Below are 22774 nucleotides of genomic sequence, written 5' to 3' on the forward strand. Positions count from 1 at the left end.
AGTAGATTTAATCGACACAGTTAAAGAATTCCAAAATATCTCAAACATTTTCTTGTTTTGTGATGAAAAAAGCTTACACAGGATAAACTCCCTAAATTGCTTGATGCATATCTGCAAAATGACAACGAGCACGTAACCTTAGACCACTTGACCAAATTAATTAAATCTCTTGGAAGTAACGTCATTGCATTTCTTCAGTTCACTACTGGAGTCAGTATGGTTCTGCCAAAAATGAAGTTGAAAATCACATTCACAGACTTAATGGTTTAGCCCGTCGGCCTGTTGCGCATACTTGTGGTCCTTTACTTGAAGTTCCAAGCACCTATCAGTGCTACAGTGAAGTAGTTGAAGAGTTTTCATCCATTCTTCGCGAGAAACTTCATGGACGTTCAATATTGTCTAGTGGGCACGTTAAAGTCATATCTTCACTAATAAATATTATACGTCGGCATTTCAATATCGTATTTTTTGTTTGTGGTGAAATACATATATTGTTGAAAGAGTTGATTGCTTCATTAATTGCATTATGTAGACAGGGGGAATGTAAAAGAAAAGAGAGAGAGATTCAGTCACTGGATATAAGGTAATAGCAAGACAAAACAGCATTCAATATCGAAAATGACCTCAAGTGAACACTTACTTCTGTCAAATATGGTGGACACTACTGTCAAAAAAGAGAAACGTGTTTTTAAAAGATATGTTACATTTTATGAATGGTGTTTTTCTTTCCCTGCAATAAGAGTACTCTTAGTCTGTTTAAAATTTAGTAAATTGACAGGTATACGAAGTGGATTTAGTGAAGTAGCTCGTGAAGTTTTGTTTTTCTCTAGCAATGGAGAAGAGTCTTGTTCTCTCTTTTCAATGCCATTTGGTCCAACTCGCTGCCGCACCACTCTCCCAGATAAAGTACGTTTTTGACTTATAGGCTTTTTCTTGGATTTTTCCTTCTGCACATAACTTTCAGCTTCCTGTTGAAGCTTTGTATAAAAGTTTGATAGATGGTGGAATTGAGCGCTCACATCACTAGTTCGTATTTTATCGACAATATCTTCAACTAAACTCAACACAACCGAAGACTCTAAAGTAGAACAATGAAATAAAGGATGATGAATGGATGTGGGGTATCTATATACATTATGCAACTCGTACGCGTATATGGAAAGAAAATCTGCAGCCGAATTTCATTAAAGCTGGTTCTTCTGCTTTATGATTTCCTTTGGATTGCATTAGATTGAAAATTTGATTAGATATCAAATTTTTATTTTGAAGCACATTTCAGATAAGTCACATCCATACCTAAAGGAGGAAGAGGAGAGGGAATCTCGCCTTTCAACAAACTTGAAAGATAAAAATATATCTTGCCAAAATCTGGTTTGCCTGGAACTGAAAATAAATAAACATCAATCAGTATATTTCCAAGAATAAAGAAGTTCTAGGACAAATTTTCGAAAATCACCGTGAGCATTGATAGGTTCAGAAGCAGCAGCAATCATAAGCTGAAAGAAAAAATTTGAAAATTTCAAATGTCTTGTGACATCTATATAGGCACGTAGCCAAAACGATAATTGCGGGGTGAGGGGTGGCATATTCATATATTCATTTAACAATCCGTACAAAACAATTGATTTCAGAAGCAAAGGCATGACATGCATATATGAATATGGCCCCCGAATTATTGTTCCGGCCTCTATGTCTACGAATACAAAACAGTAATCAATTTGCTTTTGATTTCAGTACTTTTGGAACATAAAAATTCTCAGTTAGGTGTACAACTACTTTCATTAAACAATATAGATGCGTCAATTCAATAAACATTTGCTGACATTCTTTAACAAGAATATTTCTTCGGTGCATAAAAATAGCTTGCAAACGTACAAAATATCATAATTTATTAGCATCGATAATTTTTACAAAAAACAAGCAGTCAAAGATAGTTCAGTTGCCTTTTTAATGCAATAAATCATTATTACAAATGGCAATAAATGTAGTTAAACAGTTATGTAACCCTTGTGTCAATGCACAAAACGGTTTTCCTGGTCAAACAAAATCTCCTGAAATATCTTGATCACACAAACCATTTGATTGATCGATATGAATTGTTGCTGTAACCTCTTGTTCATGTTCCATTGCAACCTCATCGTCTGTTATAGGATTTCTCACAGCCTCTTGAGTTACCATAGTAACCTCATGTGACAACACCTCGCTCTGTTGATCTATCATATCACCTGACTGTGAGATCATATTAGCCTGTGGCGGCATTCCACCACTTGCCTGCTCCACCTGATCATCCATAATTACAGGATGAGTTTCAGGACAAGTAACGTTTGCGAGAAGATCAAGATCCCTGCTGACCTTCATATCGCCGAAATCATCCTCATAAACAACGCCATCGATAGTTTGCTTTTGAGCCCGCAGTACCTTACATTTAGTACTAATGCTGTACAAGCATTTTTTCCAAATTGCTTCTTGCAGTTCAATTGGTTGTTCACGGGCAAAACGATTCACAATTTCCTCTATTAAATGAAAATTGAACAATAGGTTATTTTTTAACCAACGTAGTGAGAAAATCCCATTAGGTATTGTGATGAATACCTTTGATTGCCATTAACTTGTCGTTATTAAGTTTTTCAGTTCCTTCTCGACCAGTTATTGTAGATCCCAACAAGACATCGTATCCAAACACTTTCTCTGCCAATCGTAATGCTAAGAATGTTGCTTTCTTCCCACGTTTAACAGCTTCGGTTAAGTCTTCCTTCTGAATGAGAACATTTGGCGATCCACCAAGAGGGACTAAAATGAGAAAAATAAGAAATATAATGATTTTCAAACCGTAGTGGAAATGTTAAGGCAAATGGATATCATATGAATAGCAATTTTTAGACGTAATTGACTATGCAAACTTGTTTTATGATACGTCGTAATTCAGTCAGAGTCAATGAATATCTGATCAAAAACTAACCTAAATTGACCTGAGGCGGTGTTTCAGAAACTTTTAACGATTTATCAACTTCTGTCAAACCAGCATCACTTTGGCCTGTAATTGTTTCGGCTGCTGCATTGTGCTCATTTGTATTAGGCATAGATACTTGCAGAACTTCTAACTCATTGCAGGAATTATTGGGATTCAAAGCATCTTGTTTAAAAGTTTTTCCTGTACGTAATACTTGACATCTTTTACCAATGCTGAGAAGACATTCTTTCCATTTAGCTTCGCGTTCATCAAGCGTCCCAGCAGGCATAAAACGTGATACAACTTCCCCTAAAGCAAGATAACAAATCTCAATATAATAAAATTAACTTATTCTAAAGCAACGATTTATCGCAGGTTAATAACATAGTAAATCCAAATTAAATTTGAGCTAAATATTACAGTAGATACAATAACGTGACAATGTGTTCATGGTTAATCGTAAAATGAAATACCATTTACCTCGAATGGCACTTAATTTTTCAGAATCAAGTTTTTCTAGTCCTGCTTGTTGTCCTGAGACCGTGGATCGAGTGAGTACATCCAAACCAAATATCTTTTCAGCAAGACGGACAGCAAATCGTCGAATGTTTTTGCCACGAAAGTAAGCATCGTTGTACTGTTGTCGAGTAAGCATCACGTTTGAATTTTGGCCTATAGGAACTGTAAGGAAAAAGTTGTTAGGAACTACTTAAAACGCGTCATCTTAATTTTTATTTCAACAGTTTCAAGTATCATGTAGCTTTTTTCAGAAAAAGTCAATTACGAACCTAAACTATATGGCGATAGCTCAATATCAGACGGTTCACTAACTGTTATTAGTGGTAAGATCTGCTTCTCTGCACGCGTTTTAAGTCGAGGCTTTTCCAACGATGGCTCGTCAAGACGATTATTCTTAGGGACAGACGAACTATTTTCATTTTCACTTTCATCGTTATGTCTCTCGCTGTTTTTTGCATCCACATTCGATGAATTTGCAGCAGTTGGCAATGCGTTAGAAGCCAATAAAGATATCAAAGTATCAATTTTTGCATTTTGTTCAGCCAATTTTCTTCGATTTTGGCGCTTTGTCTTCTTTACAATTTTCTTAATGGTTCGCAAACTAGAAACAAGTTTGCTTAGTTTGTTCTGTTGATCAACAATAACTTCTCTTAATTCTTTCTGAACAGCATATATCTCTTCCTAAGGGAAGAAATAAAATACTACTAGCACATTTTTGGGGGCAAACAACCAAAAATGTTACTCTACTGTTCCTTCAAAAAAAAGTAACCTGTTACAAATTTGAGTTTAATGTGTGCTTCCTTGTGCAATGCTTTCATTAAAACAGCTTTTTGTATGACTTTTGATAAGATACTTGAGTCAGATGATAGTTATTACAAAAAGTCATGTGACATCTTCGTTCAAAATAAAGTTTAGTGAACAGAAAAAAATACATTATGGAGGAATATCTTTAAATCAGAAACTTGGAATATTGTACCTGAAAAACATACCGTAAAAGCCTTATTAGTTGAAGAATGGTTGCATGTGATGAAAAAGAAACGATTTCACGTTGAAGACAAACGAGCAAAAAGCAATTCTTCAACTGTACCGCTGAAAGTTCAGCGTTATCTTAATTCTCTTGCAAAAACGATTGTAAAAACAAAAAATTCCGCCATTTGGTTCTTTCTCCTCTCCACGTACTTTATGTTTCGTTACATGACTATGATATTACAGATAAAAAATTATCTCACGAAATAAAGTCGATAAATTATTCTGACTTGAGATCAATAGATACTGAAAGATGTATGTTTATTGCCCTCAACAAATATCTTCATTTGTCAATTTGCAAAAGACGGGCAATTTTGACCAATAATATCAGAGTTAGTTAAAAGAAAAGACTTGATATATTTTACTTACTTGGGGTAAACAAACAGATGCAGCTTTATCACTCTCACTGGTCAACTTTTGTGCAAGGTCAGTCCAAATCTATTAAGCATTAGTGCATGTAATAATATATTGATTTCAAGTGCAATATGCTAAGTGCTTTTTCAAACAATAGCTTTTTTTCAACAATGCACATGAAAAAATTCAAATACCTGATTAAAAATTAATTGGACCTGTAATACTTCTTTATTACTGATATGTAATATACTGAATTAGTAAAATAACTATGGGCATTGAAACTTGTATGTATCAACTATATATTTATTGGTATGGTATTATAATGTGAAAAGTTTGGAAATGCAAGTTTTCATACTTCATTGCTCAATTTTTCACAATTTATCATCCACTTCATAATTCAATCTAACTTATTCACAAAACCATTAGTAGTGTACTGATCAGGAAATTCTTATGTAAAACCAAAAGCAGCATTGTTAGCAATACAAACCTCAATAGGTGCTTTGCTACTAACTTCCCCATTTGTCTGGTAATCTAGAAGTGAAATTATGATTAGTCTTAATGGTCTTATTCGAAGAACGGCAGTCATACTCTATTTGGCACTAGATAGTACACTGATACATAAGTATATTGGACAGAAAATGTTGAAATAATTCTTCACAACTAACATGTCATTTGTTATTATAACATAAGATAATCAGTAAACCTGTTTGTTGCTGCAAGCTCAATGCATATGCTTTAATCTAAATATAGAAAAAACAGTTTAGTAAACTCATATAAATTCAAATTCAACCTTTTTTGCCTGTATTTTTGGCTATTTCATAAATGATTAAATAAAGTCTGTGCAACTTAGATCAAATAATTAAAATAGAAAAATTCATTAGTACGTTGATCATTACAGCAGCGTACCTGGTTAATATCTTTTGCTGGCAATGCAATGTTCAATTGTTCCCAGTCAACCTCATTGTTATCACTAAATTATGATTTAAGACAATATGTAATTAAATTGTGATTTTTTTTAACACCCCAAAATGATCATTCAAATTAAGGTTCATAGAATAGCATGGAATTTATCAAATATTTCACATACTTTGCCCTCAAAGCTGCCTTTAACACGCATGTCTCTGCATCAGTCCATTCTTGCATTTCTTGTATACTGTCATTAACAACAGTGACAACAAAGGTTGAACCTTTCCCTTTCTCTTCATCTTCATTTTCAGGCTAGAATCGAAATCATTTGCATTTAAGCTGTGAACACTAACTGCAATTGTGTAATACATAATTGAGCACAAAGTTTACATCTCAGTATAAGCTAGTTTAGTTTAGCTATTTTGGAAATTCTTATTCAATTTATGATGCTAAAAATGGCAAATTCACAGCCAAAAATGCTCATTTTTTTAAAGCCAGTAATAAAAAGGAGACAAAGGCTAAAGCAAAAATCAAGTTTCTACTTACGTACTCAGTTCAATTGTTGCAACTGGCCAACATTGTGTGTTTTATACAGATTGAGTTCTAAATTTCTAACCGTTTTACTCAATACGATAATAGTGGACAATCCATCCGTATGATAGAATTTACAATGTGTAAATTCTATCAAAGCAAAAATAAAAACCATTTTGGAATCCGCTATATCTAGTTTCATCCCGTAGTTCGGATCGTACTTAAAAATTAAATTGCAGTTTATAATTGGGAGTGACCATTGAAAATATATGCATGATGTTGCCCAGTTGCTCTTTACAAAAGATAAGGAAACATAACATGCACTATTTTACGATAATATCATAGATTATTTTTTTAGTTCTTTTTTAGACTTCTCGCCAGTGCTATTCAAAATATCGCCACACAAAACTCACGCCTCTTTGTAGACAAAATGGTCGCATTTTCGACGAAAAACAGCGCTATTTTTACCGCCAAATTAATGCGTATTTTCTCATCTCTGCAACTCATAGAACTATTTCATAAGAAGATAGAGAATACCTGCTTCCTTTTTGACATTTTTAGCCTTTTCAAGCACTTCTGCGCCTCAACTATAGGCAGATTCCAACGAAAAAGCGGTTGTTCGATAGTAGAATGCGAATGCCACGCACGCCTTTATGGAAGAAGAAACGTCTGAACACAATGGTAGCCTGCGAATAGGTGTCATTGCGCCAATTAGTAAATAAAAGAAATGATAGCAATGATAGCAACATTATCAAAAACTTGAAATGTAACGTTTTAAAAAATACGATCAGTAGTGCGAGTCCTGTAATAACCTGTTTACAATGAATCTGGAATTGCTGCGTAAGTTTTATTTTATGTTTCTTCGTGGCGATATTTTTGCTTTAGATTTTAATTACTGTCTGTGACATAAAATTTTCAATTCGTAGAATCATTCGGACCAAGTTATCCTGAGGTAATTCATCCAAGTCGAACATTGTGCCCTCTTCTTTAAATTTGTATTACATATTTTCATGAAATGCTTCATTATTATAGGAATATGATGGTACTCTAGATTGTGTAAGCGTTGCAATAACATGTTCTTTCAATCGACGTGGGACATTACTTGCTGTTGGATGTAATGATGGACGTATAGTTATTTGGGATTTTTTGACAAGAGGAATTAGTAAAATCATTAGTGCTCATATTCATCCTGTATGCTCAGTTAGGTGGGTGATATAAATGTTTTCCATTGAGGGCCATACAGGAGTGAGGGGGAGATGGGGAAATTTGCCACATTCTATCTGATGAAGTTTGATCCCCCCCTGATCTGAACTTTGCAACTATATGAGGCAGGTTGGACTGCGAGAAAGTCTAAGCTCATCAGACCATATCTAGAAAAAAATTGTATATGTATATGGCTACACTGCACAGGACCAAGGCTTAAAACTTTCAAGTACATTTTTTTCAACTACCATTGCCTTCAATGCATTGAAAAATACCATTTATACATTGTGGATAAAGAGTTAACCATTGGAGTTTGTTGATGCTTGAAAAACACAACTCAATAGTATGAAGCCACTAATTTTGAAAGTACCCCCCCTGGCAGCTACTTTTTAGTCTCTATGGTATTTACATGACATAAATGAAAGTTAGTATTGTTCTGTTGTCAATGCTTTTCCGGGGACCTTTGTTAGACAGGGAATTTTTTGAACAAATTAGCAGATTGGGTATAACTGGAAATTTTTCACTCTATTTGACATTTTTGTGAAGTTAGCTTTCATTTTTATGGGTGAGCAAAAAATTATGTCCAATATATATAATTGAAGAGTTACTTAAAAATTTAAACTATTGATGTTGTTTGAAAAAGCTGTAAAAACTGGGTAAAAATGAATTAAAACACATACCTGGAAATCAGTACCCTTAGAGTAATTATATGAGAATTTCTAAATGACATCATCACTAAGGCGAGTAAAAATGAAAAAAAAATGGAGATTCCCTTCAATTTGTGAATGCATGCTATGAATACATTACACCATACTGTTAAGTTGTAAAAGAGGTGAAATTCACACCTAACTTGTGGAAATGGTGAAATACTTTTTAAACGTAGCTGTGTAGCTACTTAGCTCTAAAGATTTTGTTTTTTTGTGCAAAAAGGGTTTTAGACCCCATGAAAAAAATTTTACCATTCAAAAATCAAGAAATGCGAAATGCGTTCTAAAATCAGTATCTAGAGTTGTCAATAATCAATATTTCATAGGAAGATGAAAAATATCCTTTCATGTATTCGAGAAAATAAAATGATTTACTTTGTCTACTGGTGTTGCTCACAGTAACTGTGGCACTTTCATCAGAAGAAATCTCCAGCAATATTAATAATGTTTGTAAATATAGATCGTCCAGGTTGGTATACCAACCTGGACGATCTACGTTTACAAACATGTAACGATACTCTCGGGTTCAAACCATTTACTTTATTACGTTCATTTGGACGACAGAGCGAACAACTTGCTAACGACTACATACGTTTTGCAAGCAACGTCAGACGCATACGCCAACAACTCTGGTTCAACCACCGCTGCAAGGATTTTGGTCTCGTTCCGGCAGGACTTAGAATTAAGTCCCCGTTGAACACACAAGAGGCTATTCAGATTGTCAAATCCACCAGCAGACGTTAAGAGAATATATATACCAACCTGGACGATCCACATTTACAAACATGTAACGATACTCCCGGTTCAAACCATTTACTTTAATATTAATAATGGTAACTTGAAATAATAGAAACTGAAGAAAAACACAGCAAAAAATGTGTTTTTAAAAACTCCATTTTTGAAATAAAATATTTCATTATTCTATTTTCAAACCCACATGACAGCAACTTTTCTAGCATAGAATAAAGCAAACAAGTACAAATGAAGAGAGGTATATGATAGGAACCATTCTTGTTTTTTAGTTGGAGTCGTAATGGTTACAAACTTCTGAGTGCTTCAAGTGATTGGTCTGTGTCAGTATGGGATGTCCTTAGCGGTGAATGTGATGAAAAATACCGATTCCCATCTGTTGTCACTAAGGTTCAATTTCATCCAAGAGATAAGTGAGAAATCATCCTTATTCATTATATTGTTATCACTGTATGAATATGGTTATTGGGAGATGGTGAAAAATAAAACTTAATGGTAATTTGGGTCTTTAATAAAAACATTCAACAGAAGAGCGTTGTCGAATTTGTTAGCAAATTATATATGTAATTTGTATTTTGCAAGAAATACATGAATCAATAGATACAACATAAATTACTGATATTTATCATCACATTTTCTGATTTTGTCTAATAATTTATGAAATTGCATAGATTGTAGCAGATTTGTTTTTACTTTGGAACTAAAAAAATACGTTTTTTTGGCATGGCTCTTTAAACTTTACGTAGCTGTAAACAGTCTGTCTGTAATATCAGTTGTTTATTACATGTGATCATAAAATATCTAGGAGTTCAAAAACTCAGGTTTCATGTATTATACTTTTTCTCAGCTCCAAATTTCTTGTTTGTCCAATGAAGCAAGCCCCTGTTCTGGTGCATATTAAAAATAAACATACGGTGTTACCTACAGCTGGTGATGTAAGTCATTTGTAATTTTTTGGTTAAAGTGTATTCTCTATTTCTCTGTTTGTCATTAATTTGTGCCTTTTCTTTTTCATAATGCAGTCTGATCAAAATGTTGTTGCCTCATTTGATCGAAAGGGAGAGCATATTTACATTGGCAATGCAAAAGGAAAGGTTGGTCCATTATAAACTAGAAATTTTCTTTGTTGTTTATTTTAAATTTGAATGTTTTCACAAAAATGCGGTCACAGATTTTTGTTAAAGTTTATTTTGATCAGTCGCAAAGTCAGCCAAAATTTTTATCCCTGCTATGCAATTTTTTTGTGAAATTACTATTCAATTCTTTAGAAAATTTATTTCATTTTTTTCCAGTCAATGAACACAAATTTTTGTTTGCATTCGGGAGAAAAAACTCTGGCGGGCTTAATCACTGGTATGCATGTATCAGCGTTGTCGACTGTTTGTATGTGTTTCATTTAAAAGTGCTTTATTTTAAAAAGAATAAATATTGTAAATATGGTAAAATTCTCATTTATAGATCATAGTTGTTGAAACAGAAACGTTGACGGTAAAACTTTGTAGTTATCAGCCAATTCATGACATTTACAAAACCGAGAGAAACGTTTTTCCATCGTTTCATACATCTTCAGGAAGTAACTTGCTTCAAAATTTCCAGTGGAACAAATGCAAACGTGGCTGTTAAGTCCATAGAATTTTCTCGCAGAGGAAGGTGAATATACTTCACTTTTTAATGTAGATGTTATTTTAAAAAACATTAACATCAAATCCCTTATCTGTGAAAAAAAAATGCCTTCTGTTTTTTTATTTATGTGCATCATAATAATTTGTAGTGCTTTTCTTATCAACTCATCTGATCGCATTATCCGTGTGTTCGATGGTCAAATAATACTTGCATGTAAAGGTCAAAATACAGAGCCTGAACCTATACAAAAACTTCAAGATCTTGTGAACAGGTAAGCTACTATTTTTGTTATATAACTTGAATACCATTTCCAATTAGTGAGAACAGTAAGCATAAAAAAATGCAGAATTATCAAGAATTTGCACGATTATCGAATTATGTCGGCATACCTAAAACTCAAACCATTCATTTCTGTAGAAATCATCGTTTGTTTTTACGATAAAAGAACACTGAAAAATTTCCATATCAGAACAAAATATGCAGGCTGCGTGGCTACGCGACTATAAGTTTTTTGGTTAAATAATTGTTACTGGTATCTTTTGTTTCATATTAAAAAATTAACTCCTCGTATTATTAATTACAATTTAGAACCTTATGGAAAAAGTGCTGCTTTTCTGGTGATGGTGAATATATCGTTGCAGGTTGGTGTTAAGAAGAATTCATTCAAAAATGAATTTTTTAATATTTATTACAAAATGATATCGTTACAGGCTCATCTCGGCATCATTCTCTCTATATATGGGAAAAAGGAGTGGGAAATCTTGTGAAAATTTTACATGGAACTAAAGGGGAATTACCTTTAGATGTAGTGGTATACTTATGAAGAAACATTTTGTCATTCATTCACTGGATTATTTTGTGTCGTAGAATTTTTTTCAATAAATTATTTAGTGGCATCCGGTTCGACCAATTATTGCATCTATAGCCAATGGAGTCGTTTCAGTTTGGGCTCAGAACCATGTTGTACGTAATTTCTTGCTGTCGTTAAATGTTCATTTGCTCAAGTTAGATGTTTTCATATTTTCTCATGTTACATGTTTTCCTATTTTCACATGTTAGATGTTTTCATATTTTTTCATGCTAAATGTTTTTATATTTTCTCATGTTGGATGTTTTTATGTTTTTTTTCCAGGAAAACTGGAGTGCGTTTGCGCCTGATTTCAAAGAACTTGAAGAAAATGTCGAGTATGAAGAACACGAGAGTGAATTTGATATTGTAAGTAACCACATTTAAAAGGATATTTGCATGAAGTATGTACGCCAAAGGATTTAAAATGATTACCTTTTATGCGAGATTTCCTTAATTTTACGGCTTATTCACTGTCTGTATTTGCTAAACTCTTCTTTGCTTCAATTTTTCCTTTATTTTAGGAGGACGAAGACAAAGAAGAAGAAATGAATTCAGGAAGTGAATGTGGAGATGATGTAGAAGTAGATGTTTGTGCTATTGAACGAATTCCTGCTTTATGTAGCAGGTATTTTCATCATTTCTCGCTTTCATGAAATTTGTTCATCCTCTTCAATACGATTTGCTGATCTTAATCCCGTCTTCTTTAAATACTTCAAGACGTTGTGGTTATATGTTTAGTGACGAAGACAATGACGAAGATGAAAATGGTTTATATTATTTGCCCGCAGCACCGGAAATTGACGATCCTGATGAAACCATCAATCCGGATGTAAGTTGTCACTCTAGGTTGTCATTCTAGGTTGTCATTCTATGTGTGAGAGAAGTGAAAGTCAATAGTCAGTAGATTCCTTCCCTCTTTGGTGTAAGACTATTAGGCAGTCATGTATGTTTGTAGTCAACTAAAAAATTATAAAATTGCTAAACCTATTTCACTAGTATAGCTTTTTTTTAACTTAGCTTCTTCCATTTTTTTGGTTGTTTTTACATCAAAGAAAGACCCATGTTTATTGGATCTGAATAATATCGTCTTTTTGTGTCAATCAGAGCGAAACGTACGATTTGAATACTGATGTCAATCACAAATTACCAGTTAATGTACAAAATGAACCTCCAACTAAAAAACCCAAGGTTATCGAAGTAAACTACGACAAAGAATCCACATCCATTGAATCAGAACAAGGTGAGAGACCTGCTTGAGATGGATATGCAACTTTTTGTAATTATTATTTAAATATTATTGGTGGCTTGCAACCATCACCCTGAGAATAATGGAATGCTCGCCATGTTGGATGAAATTTGCATTGTAAATAAAGAAAATCGTTTGTTAAAATCATCCAACATGACGGCTATGACGTAGATTGTAAACCAAGAATTGTATATTTATCATATTCTACACCTTTCACTAACCGAATGCAATGTCATACATAGCTCGTCTGCATAATTGCTTACTTAACTTTTACAGTAGAACCCCGATAACTTGTACTCCATGTAAAGTAGAAACAAGTGGAATTTCTCCTGAGTTTGTTAACACATCGATTTCCCTGCATGGATTACTCGAACTCCGATCAGGAAATGCCGAATGGTAAACCTAAAAAGCTTAAATTTTGTAAGTCGATAGCGTAAATATCATTTATACATGCAGCAAAGATTCATCATGGCCTATTTGTCTCAATGGCGTCACAATTGCAAATGAACAGCAAATTTCTGTAGATAAATGTATTGATTTAATATACTAAAATTAGCACCATTTTTGCTAGTTTAAAGCTCTTGAAGAAATTTTCCGTTTGCGGAGTTCGAGTTATTGGGGTTTCATTGTAGTTACTACCTCATAAAATGTACATTATTACTTGTTTAGGACATCACACAATACATACTATCTAAGGGAATCGGTAGATATCCGATTTGAAATATTGTATAGAAGTTTAGCATTGCTTTCATCAAGAAAAAACATTGACAATATTCTGTGCGTCACTGTAATTGTAATTGATATTGTTGTACGCTTTCATAAGAAAACGGAAGAACGAAGGATTCCAAGAACGATACAAGCTCAGAATTAAGCGCAAATGAGAGTACGAAGACAGAACAAAAAGTTTCCTCGAAAAAGTTCACGGACAATGACATTAATACCGAGAATGAAACCAGCGAGACTGCTTCTAGCGTCGGTGATGTTTAAGATTTGTCACTTACCAAAAATTATTGTATTTATATTGTTGTTCTTGTTTGCAAGATATTGAGCCTAAATAGATATAAGTATATCGTAGTTGTGTCGTATTGATTAGACAACAACTATGTTGAGAACATTGAGCTGTCTCGTGAGTTGAGAAAATTCAACTGAATTTATTATCTAACCACTTCAAAGAAAGAAAATACAAAATGTTTTTGTTTCAATCTCAAAGAAAAAGGGCTAATTTTTGTAATCTGAGATTTAAGAGGGTTAAAAGTCAAAGGAAGTGTGATCTTGTGATCAGTGTCATTGCGCGTGATTTCCTTTTGTGACACAATGCACTGAATTCCTGTTTTGGCAGAGAGCAGAAATTTTAGCACCGATCTCTTTCTTTAATTTCTCTTACGCAAAAAATGCCTAATGAAAATGCGCACAATAATGATCACGTTAAACCGTCGTGGATCTGCTGTTTTAGTTCGGTAAGTCGGTAGAAATTTTTAGCATGCTTGGAAGTGTGATCTTGTGACAGTATCATTGCGCGTGATTTCGTTTTGTGATGTCATGTCATGTCAGTCCCGTGACATTTTCATGTCGTAAGGGTGTCATAATATAAACTGCAGTCAGGGATCTCCATTTTCTTCGGTCTTCTTGTCAATGCACTGAATTGCTGTTTTAGCAGAGAGCAGAAATTTAAGCACCGATCTCTTTCTTTAATTTCTCTTGCGCAAAAAATGCCTAATGAAAATGCGCACAATAATGATCACGTTAAACCGTCGTGGATCTGCTGTTTTAGTTCGGTAAGACGGTAGAAATTTTTAGCATGCAGGATTACTTGATTTATGGTCGATTTCCTTCATATTAGAAATTGAATGCATGATTTTAGTATCTTACTGAAGACTAATATAAACTCGCATTTACTACATTTGGTTAACGTTGTGTATTTTGTACTTTTTCATTTTTTTTGTTCTTCATTTATATCGTGTACTTTATTTCTTTTATCATGATTTTTAAAATGAAATCATGCAAGTAATGATATTTATGTTCATTTCTTGATAAGAATAAGAATCGTTAGCGTGGTGTTACACGAGACGTGTGTACTCTGTACTAGCTTGTTAGTAGTATCAATGGTTGGCCTTCAATGAGTAAACACAAGCAATGCTAAAATCGGATAAAATATCTCCCGTCACTTTATGTTATGAAAGGACTATATATGAGTCTCGTCAATTTCAGAAAGAACATGATGACGAAAAAAAGCCACTAGTTGAACCGCATCAAAGTTGTTATGAAACTGCAAATTCCAATGGCCAAGGAGTAGTAAGTCACCACATAAGTAAAACCATTGACGGATTTTCTAGGGGATGCCATTCCCAAAGTATCAGATTTCATCAGTTGTTCACCCCTCTAAGAAACATTCCAATCTACCAAATCTTTAGCAAAACAAATCAATAGTACCGCTAAGTTGAGTTTTTCTGGGTAATTTTTCTACTCTCTACACTCACTACCTTCGGGGAATGCACTTCCCGCCCGCTCCTAAAATCCTAACTCTCTCCCTTTTGTCTTGCATCACTTCCTTTAGTTTCTTACCAGCTTATCCCTTTAAAATTTTAGCACCATACATGAAAAGAAGAAAATCCGTCCAAGTTGTTTACAACAAAACTTGAGTTACTAACTAAATTTATTTTTAACCCTGAAAATCGGACTACATAGCGTATTTTAAACTCAATGAATCCCTGTCACTTTTTTAAAGATAGACAATATTTTAGTTGCAGAACAACAGCGAACAAGGTTTCAACCCAAATGCTAATGATGGCAATGCAAAGTCAAGCACTGATCCACCACCAGTGAGAAAAATAAATTTGTTCGTCTTGTTTAATTTCGTGGTTTGAATTGTACATTTCTAATTTATGAAATATTTTAAACTCAGAGTGATAAAAAAAACAATTCTTTGCTACCTGGGAAAAATGAGAAATTATATGATATCAAAAAAATATTTATCTGTCTTGTTCATTTCTTTAGATTAATATTTCACCAATTTACTTTAATTCTTCAGAGAGAGAAACCAGAAAAAATCGAAATGAAGCCACTTGGAATGACTAAAGTTGATGAAATTTTCACAAAGTTTGAAGACGCTTGTAATCTTTTCTATAAAAGTAAAAGCGACATGCAATTTGCCGTAAATGATTTCAAGACGGCTATGGAGAACACAGGTGAATTTGATCGGTGTTTTGGGGATTTCATAAATGAGGTAAGTAGCGAACGGCAACGAGTCGTAATAAAGAAAATGGCTTTGCAATTTCCAAAAGCGGTCCTAAAGCAAGCCGGGTCCGTTGGGCATGCAGCAACAGCGCTTGTAACCATCGTAAATGTGTACAAGCAATTAAGGGAGTTACCAGTTAAGGTTTGGGAGAAAAATCTGAAATGTGTCGAATGTGTCGTGGAGCTGGACATCAGCGATATTCATGCAGCTCAGAAAGCTGAAGGAGGAAATTTAAACACAGCGCAAGTCATTCTTCGCGACAACATAAAGCAGGTTAAGAAAGCGTCCAAAATGGTAAAGGATTTCTTTGAATATGCGTCCAACAGCATAGTGCGTATTGTCATCAACGAGTTTGGCGATATTGAGGAATTCCAAAAGAAAAACAAAAAAATTGAAGACGACATGAACAAGATCAATGACAAAATTAATCAAATTGAAAATCCTCAGCCACCGGAAGAAATAAAATTCAAATCACTTGGGATTCCAACGATGGACGAAATCTTCACTGATATTGCCAACTTGATGAACCCCGTGATAAAATTAAGCCAGGATCTGGTCGAAGCAAGAGTCCGTGTAGAAAAGGCAATCAAAGACCTGTGTGAAATTCGAGACGACCCTTCAAAAGTATTCAATGACTATTTGGAAGAACTTAAAACACGACTAGAAAAAGGTAAGTAGAAGTTTTAATTACCTAAGGCGATCTAACCATGAATGATTGCTTAACCTTACTACATGCGTTTGAATTAGAAGATCGATAGAAATAAAATAGTGGTAAGGCAAGTTAGGCAACTTCAAATATAAGTACATCAACCAGACGGTGATGTTGTGTTTGCTGAAAATGGATGTATAAATACTTACTAATTAGGTGTAAGGGTGAGATTTCCCCAGTGCGGAAAGAATCAAACAAGTGAACTGGTTCATTGTTGACTTATGTTTTCAGATGAAATATATATTGTTCTTGAAATAAATGGCAACCATATTGAAGTAAAAAAAGTGGAAGGCTTGGAACCAAACCAGGTTAAAGATTTGGAATCTAGTTTGAACGAAGTAATTCAATGCGTTGAGGAGTTGGAGGATATTGCTAAAGATTCATTAAAGCGAACGAAGGATTTAATTGAGGATATCAGCAACGTACCAAAATCCCAGATCACAAATAACCTCAACGTCAAAGAGTTAACCGTTAAAATGTCAGCGATTAAAGAAAATTCAAAACAAGCAAAGAAGATTCCGAAAGATTTAAAATTTTTTGTCAATTTTGCCAAAAGCTTGAAATTTGATATTCTTGATGTTCTGTCCACACAGGAAAATGATGGCTAGAAAGAGGAATAATGAAGAAATAATGTTGCTTATGTCGTGATTGTCGATCAAATAAGTAAAACATCTAGATACCTGTGCTGTTTTGACATTTAATTTTAACTCCTTTATGGCTATTAATAAATACTATAGTTTTACGAGTGTGTGCAAAAACTTCATGTTTGCTCGAAGTTAATTTGTAATCAATAACGTCTGCTAGCTTTAAAGCCTACAGCAAGGTTGATGAGATAAAAAAGAGATCAGAATTCCATTTATTTCGTAGACAATGCAATGAAAAGAAGCAAACCACGTCGAGAATGACAAAGTATGTATTTAGGTGAGTGTTTTACCATTAGTGCACGTATTTGCGATGTGCATTTTCCGACATTGGGGGATATTTCAACAAGGATGAACAAAAAATTTCGGTTATTGTAATTTCGTGAATGCTGATCAGACGTAAAAATAATAATAAATTTCTTATAAGTTTTTAGGAGAAACATGAAACAAAATCTATACTCAATTGCAAAAACATATATGCCTAGCAGTTCATACGAGATGGTTTTAGCTTTTATTGTAAAATATATTTGTGGAAATTTAATGTAAGTCAAGTAACACTGCATTGACGACATAAAAGAAACATATATATGTACTGTAAATGAAATCCAATTTATGGTAAGACAAAAAATATTAATTCCAAGAGATTTTACATCAAACTGACTCGTACAGGACAGTATAAACAGCTTGCTATGAATGACTTGGACCATATTATAGAAATACCTCAACGACAAAATGTGTCTTCTGACAAAAAATTCATGTTATGACAGAAGAGTATAATGGCTGATTTAAATCAAGTCTGCCACGTTCATTGGCATTTCCTCAATCTCAGTGTTGTAAAAAGATTCTATATCTTTTAATACACGCGAATCTTCCATGGTGATAAAATTTATGGCGACACCTTTTCGTCCAAATCGTCCACCTCTTCCAATTCTAAACACATTTACATCATACATCACCACTTATGATTGGAGCAATAAATTTCGAAAATATCAAATATTTCCAACTACAAACCTATGAATATAATTTTCGCGATTTGCTGGGAGGTCATAGTTAATAACTAAAGAAACTTGTTGAACATCAATTCCACGAGCCTGAAACAATGCACCATTACAACGGCTTTATAAATAATTAGAACCAGTAAAAGCCATTTATGTTTGGTGAAAATTTTGTATGGTCTTCACATAGATTTTTACATGTACGTATAACATCCAAAATTAATGTCGTACAGTACTTCAATACAGATATGATCAACATTATAATATCAAAATATGGCATTCACTCACCAATAAATCGGTTGTAATCAACACTCTACTGGATCCAGAACGAAATTCTTTCATTATAAGATCACGTTCCTTTTGATCCATATCTCCATGCTATGAAAAAACGGAAATTTAAAATCGACTTTACATGACGTAATTTGGTATACAACTAAAATTTTGGGAGGTTTTGACAATTTTTAACTCACCATTGCGGAAACAGTAAAATCTTTCTGCTGCATTTTCTCTGTTAACCAATCAACTTTCCTTCGTGTATTGAGAAATATTACAGCCTGGGTGATAGTCAATGTCTCGTACAAGTCACATAAGGTTTCAAACTTCCACTCCTAACAAAACAAGATATTTTTCAAATTTTATATTGAAAGCAAGCATTTATTTCAGTGTCATTTTAACCTCTTTATCAACTTGAACATAAAACTGCCTGATTCCTTCCAAAGTGAGCTCCTCTTTCTTTACAAGAATTCGAATGGGATCTCTCATAAAACGTTTAGTAACTTCAAGTACGTCAACTGGCATAGTTGCTGACAATAAGATCACCTGACGAACAAAAAATTTCATATAATGGGCTGCTTAAAGCGGAAAAAACCCGCAATTATTAGAGCTTCGGAAGTAAATTTGAGAAAGCACAATAAAGCAAGACTTTATTACTTGGATATCGTTGTGAAGCAGTTGAAAAATGTCATAGATTTGATCCTTGAAACCTCTTGATAACATTTCATCGGCTTCATCAAGAACAAAAAATTTTATTTGTTCGCGCTCTAAAATAAATAAACGTAGAAAAGTGAATATTTTAACCACGTTAAAAACCTGTGAAACAACGTGAATTTAATGAAAAACACGATAAACGATGGATAAGTGAATATTTTAACCACGTTAAAAACCTGTGAAACAACGTGAATTTAATGAAAAACACGATGAACGATGGATAAATAAATATTTTAACCACGTTAAAAACCTGTGAAACAACGTGAATTTAATGAAAAACACGATGAACGATGGATAAATGAATATTTTAACCACGTTAAAAACCTGTGAAACAACGTGAATTTAATGAAAAACACGATAAACGATGGATAAGTGAATATTTTAACCACGTTAAAAACCAGTGAAACAACGTGAATCTAATGAAAAACACGATTAAAATACAGAAATCTTTTTCACTTTACGTTAAAAAAATTAATTTTTCAATTAATAATTCAATTAATCTCTACGTTGTTTGCTGTTCTCTTCATGTACACTTAGCTAATGTTCTTCATTGAATACATCAACGTAACTATTGCAAACGTAAATTGTATTATCTATTACAATTGTACATCGATCGATAAATCAATAAAAATGTATGTCATGATTCAATATATGGGTTTTTCAAACGTATGGACATATCTAATATAGCTATTTATGGTTTATAGTTTTATTCAAGTTCATCAAAGGTTTTAAATAATGGGTTATTAATGATATGTTAATGACTTTGAATCACAATTGAGCATGTGGAAACTTTTTCAGTTATTATTCCACATGTTTGACTAAACACTGCAACCAAACATTTAACACATGTCTGATGATAGTTTGTTATTTTGAGTTCCTTTGATCATTGTGATGTTTTACGTTCATACTATATTTCTTTCATAATCAAGAATGTGGAATCCCCCCCCCCTGATTTTTACATTGTTTGGACTACAACATACTTATACTTACTGACAATCACAAATAAAACTGTTTCATCTAAAGACAGTCAAAAACATATTATAAATTACATGTTTGTAAAAAATGAGTTTTTACCTAAAGTTCCTCTATTCAACATGTCATAAACACGACCAGGTGTTCCAACAATAACATGTTGACCTTCTTTCAATTTGCTTATTCCAAGGCTGACACTTGTACCTCCAATACAAGCATAGCATTTCACATCCATGTAATCACCAAGTGCTACAACAACCTTTTGAATCTAAGGTTTGAGAAGGGAAGAAACAAAGAATTTGATACCATAGTATTTTTTACACATACTTATGATCGACTGTCTCTTACTCAAACAGCTGCAAAGGTTAAACTTTCAACTTGCAATTAATATCAAGGGACTGAAATGCAGTAAAAGCAATAATCTTTGCCAAAAACTAAATTTACTTTCTCAAGGACAGAGCATGTCTATCAGGCCTGCACAGTTCTAGATATTTCACCTGGATTTCATTTTATTTTTTGAAAAAAATAAACAGTTTGGTTAATCTTTGCTTCTTTTTTAAACAAGCAAAACAAATACATCAAATCAATTATGAACATGACCAAAAGACACTGCTTATTTGCACTATTCTGCATACATAAGACAAAATATGGTTTCACATTTGTGAAACAACCATATACTATGCTTATTATTGAATGGATGCAGTCACTGTCAAATAACCATTAAAGCGTTTTTTCTTGAAAGAATGGATAGAAGAGTTTACCTGTTGAGCAAGTTCTCTTGTTGGGGCCAAAACCAATGCCTGGGGTTTTGTATACTCCAACTCAATTTGTTGTAAGATAGCAATGGAGAACGTTGCTGTTTTTCCAGTACCTGATTGTGCTTGAGCAATGACATCTCGACCTGTAGAATTCAATGTAAAATTTTCATACAAAACAAAATCATTCACAATAAGGTTGACTTTCTTACACACCAACTTCAAGCAATTATCAAAAAGTAACTACATAAAGCAAAAATACATAACAAAGGTACATCGATTTTCTCTAAGCAGTTTTCATAAATAATAATCTTGAAATAGATTTTGGTGTTTATTCTCAACAACACAGTTTACTATTTGACTTTGGAGAAGACACAAGACAAACATCAACAATTTCTATCACCATAAAAGAATGCATTATTATTATTATTTATTATTATGGTTATTTTTCTATATACATAAAAGAATGCATTATTCACCATCAAAAGAAAATTTCATTCAACACATATTAAATTAAAGGAAAATAACAATAACAATTTCACTAATTAATCCAGACTATTTTCTTTGTAAACATCTACAAAACTGCCTATATGCACGGTGAAAAAATGAATAAAAACACAGCATTCAAAAGTTATATTGCACATACAATAAGTTGAGCACTGCAGATGATACACAGAGATATTGTCTTATCAAGTGCCTTGCATGTAATTTAGCTCAGCTATTACCATTCACAAGGTGAATCATGATTGGACAAGCACGATTTTTGAAGAAAGAAAATCAATTCTTCTTATGTACAACAGCAGACACCAGAAGAAATCCATGTTTAAAGGTTAGCATAATCAAAAATGCTTCTTGCTGGGTTCATTAAAATACTTTAAGCTACATAACATAGTAAATACCAACCAAAGAGATCTGTTTGTTATACCTTGACAACATGGAATAATAGCTCTTTGCTGAATGGCAGATGGCTTCTCAAAACTAGCAGAGAATGTGAATGGCATGATACAAATAATATAAATATATTTAACACCAATTTTGAGAGATAAGTTCATGAATAAACAATGTTGAAGAAAGAAGTTTTTGTGAAGTTTTTTCTTTTTTCAATTCAAAGATCAAACTTCAATATAACAAATAAAAAGGAAATATGGTACCCATAAGAATAAATTCCTCTGAGTAAATCTTCACGTAAATTCATATCATCAAAACTCTCACATACTTCGTCCCAGTTTGACTAAATAAAGCATGAAATCCATTCAATTTGATAATTCATTCAATCAACTGACTTGGATAAGAGACATTCATGCCGGCAAGTTCGAAGATACTTATCACGAAAGATTCAAACAGAAAAAAACCTCAATGATTTGGCCATCTTGCCCTGATTGACCGTCTTTTGAACCATTGTAGTCTCTAGGCGGACCATCGCTGGTCAAACTATGATTCAAAGGGAAAATTAAAGAAACTGGAAGCCAGCATGATAAATCAACAAGCAGAACAATTTATACAAAATCAACACGTGTCGTTACTTTGCCTAAATTGACTTGGTTTATCACGAGTATTTAGTCAGATAAAACATACCAAAATCGCTAAGCCGTAATATCTAAATTTATATTTTCTATAGTTGTAGAGTAATACACAAACTTTCTTTTTCAACAAAATATATATTCATATACCTTGAATCTTGTCTATCTTCTGACTTGTAAGACATGTTCCTCAAAGCGGAAAAGGATGATGTTTTAATGGCCTGGTAACAAAAATCCAGGCTTAATAGTCGGGGGAGGCTAAACAATTTTTCTTTATCAGGGGCGTATCCCCCCA

The 22774-nt window shown here is 33.4% G+C and overlaps 4 protein-coding genes across 9 annotated transcripts; 2 read left to right on the forward strand and 2 right to left on the reverse strand.

Moving 5' to 3' along the window:
* Positions 1-1872: 1872 nt before the first annotated feature.
* LOC124447580 lies at positions 1873-6931 on the reverse strand. Of its 3 annotated transcripts, none has more exons than XM_046998559.1 (11): positions 6824-6931; positions 5937-6067; positions 5756-5819; positions 5553-5589; positions 5337-5380; positions 4865-4933; positions 3739-4150; positions 3431-3631; positions 2960-3259; positions 2593-2790; positions 1873-2513 (listed from the first exon to the last, which is right to left on the reverse strand). In XM_046998559.1, the coding sequence occupies exons 1-11, from the start codon at positions 6839-6841 to the stop codon at positions 2038-2040; spliced, it is 1950 nt and encodes a 649-aa protein (XP_046854515.1). In that variant the 5' UTR covers positions 6842-6931; the 3' UTR covers positions 1873-2037. The 3 variants fall into 3 exon arrangements, with proteins under 3 accessions (XP_046854515.1, XP_046854517.1, XP_046854516.1); XM_046998561.1 differs by lacking the exon at positions 6824-6931 and adding an exon at positions 6306-6461; XM_046998560.1 differs by lacking the exon at positions 6824-6931 and adding an exon at positions 6302-6461.
* On the forward strand, positions 6856-13880 carry LOC124447581 (retinoblastoma-binding protein 5-like). Of its 3 annotated transcripts, none has more exons than XM_046998562.1 (17): positions 6856-7126; positions 7213-7238; positions 7319-7491; positions 9219-9359; positions 9794-9881; positions 9969-10040; positions 10405-10434; positions 10517-10596; positions 10718-10840; positions 11158-11210; positions 11280-11380; positions 11461-11532; positions 11702-11785; positions 11941-12044; positions 12137-12248; positions 12524-12659; positions 13489-13880. In XM_046998562.1, exons 1-17 carry the CDS (start codon positions 7108-7110, stop codon positions 13650-13652), a joined length of 1578 nt encoding a protein of 525 aa, XP_046854518.1. In that variant the 5' UTR covers positions 6856-7107; the 3' UTR covers positions 13653-13880. The 3 variants fall into 3 exon arrangements, with proteins under 3 accessions (XP_046854518.1, XP_046854519.1, XP_046854520.1); XM_046998563.1 differs by having other exon boundaries at positions 12158-12248; XM_046998564.1 differs by lacking the exon at positions 13489-13880 and adding an exon at positions 13335-13438.
* Positions 13881-13961: 81 nt separating this feature from the next.
* On the forward strand, positions 13962-17351 carry LOC124447582. 2 transcript variants are annotated; one of them, XM_046998567.1, is made up of 5 exons: positions 13962-14122; positions 14874-14957; positions 15407-15484; positions 15694-16570; positions 16841-17351. In XM_046998567.1, exons 1-5 carry the CDS (start codon positions 14057-14059, stop codon positions 17215-17217), a joined length of 1482 nt encoding a protein of 493 aa, XP_046854523.1. In that variant the 5' UTR covers positions 13962-14056; the 3' UTR covers positions 17218-17351. The 2 variants fall into 2 exon arrangements, with proteins under 2 accessions (XP_046854523.1, XP_046854522.1); XM_046998566.1 differs by lacking the exon at positions 13962-14122 and adding an exon at positions 14206-14440.
* Positions 17352-17859: 508 nt separating this feature from the next.
* LOC124447583 (eukaryotic initiation factor 4A-I-like) lies at positions 17860-22721 on the reverse strand. The gene is made up of 12 exons (XM_046998568.1): positions 22630-22721; positions 22312-22390; positions 22111-22190; positions 21885-21937; positions 20966-21105; positions 20307-20472; positions 19176-19285; positions 18921-19064; positions 18716-18853; positions 18534-18623; positions 18262-18341; positions 17860-18180 (listed from the first exon to the last, which is right to left on the reverse strand). Exons 1-12 carry the CDS (start codon positions 22662-22664, stop codon positions 18036-18038), a joined length of 1260 nt encoding a protein of 419 aa, XP_046854524.1. The 5' UTR covers positions 22665-22721; the 3' UTR covers positions 17860-18035.
* Positions 22722-22774: the final 53 nt, after the last annotated feature.

The sequence above is a fragment of the Xenia sp. Carnegie-2017 genome, unplaced genomic scaffold (assembly GCF_021976095.1).
Source record: "Xenia sp. Carnegie-2017 unplaced genomic scaffold, XeniaSp_v1 HiC_scaffold_22, whole genome shotgun sequence".
Taxonomy (NCBI): domain Eukaryota; kingdom Metazoa; phylum Cnidaria; class Anthozoa; order Malacalcyonacea; family Xeniidae; genus Xenia; species Xenia sp. Carnegie-2017.

Bases quoted from the DNA above. Each gene is read 5' to 3' on its own strand.
- LOC124447580 (XM_046998559.1), bottom strand. The intron at 5,381-5,552 runs GTTTACTGATTA...TTTCACTTCTAG, and splicing joins GAGCTTGCAGCAACAAACAG to ATTACCAGACAAATGGGGAA. The intron at 4,934-5,336 runs GTTTGTATTGCT...AATGCTTAATAG, and splicing joins GTAGCAAAGCACCTATTGAG to ATTTGGACTGACCTTGCACA.
- LOC124447582 (XM_046998567.1), top strand. From the start codon at position 14,057: ATGCCTAATGAAAATGCGCACAATAATGATCACGTTAAACCGTCGTGG. The intron at 14,123-14,873 runs GTAAGTCGGTAG...CGTCAATTTCAG, and splicing joins GGATCTGCTGTTTTAGTTCG to AAAGAACATGATGACGAAAA. The intron at 15,485-15,693 runs GTGAGAAAAATA...TTAATTCTTCAG, and splicing joins CAAGCACTGATCCACCACCA to AGAGAGAAACCAGAAAAAAT.
- LOC124447583 (XM_046998568.1), bottom strand. From the start codon at position 22,664: ATGTCTTACAAGTCAGAAGATAGACAAGATTCAAG. The intron at 19,286-20,306 runs GTAAAAACTCAT...TATTTATTTTAG, and splicing joins GTTGAATAGAGGAACTTTAG to AGCGCGAACAAATAAAATTT. The intron at 18,624-18,715 runs GTGAGTTAAAAA...GTTTTTTCATAG, and splicing joins ATTTTACTGTTTCCGCAATG to CATGGAGATATGGATCAAAA.
- LOC124447581 (XM_046998562.1), top strand. The intron at 11,381-11,460 runs GTATACTTATGA...TAAATTATTTAG, and splicing joins AATTACCTTTAGATGTAGTG to TGGCATCCGGTTCGACCAAT. The intron at 11,533-11,701 runs GTACGTAATTTC...TTTTTTTTCCAG, and splicing joins TTTGGGCTCAGAACCATGTT to GAAAACTGGAGTGCGTTTGC.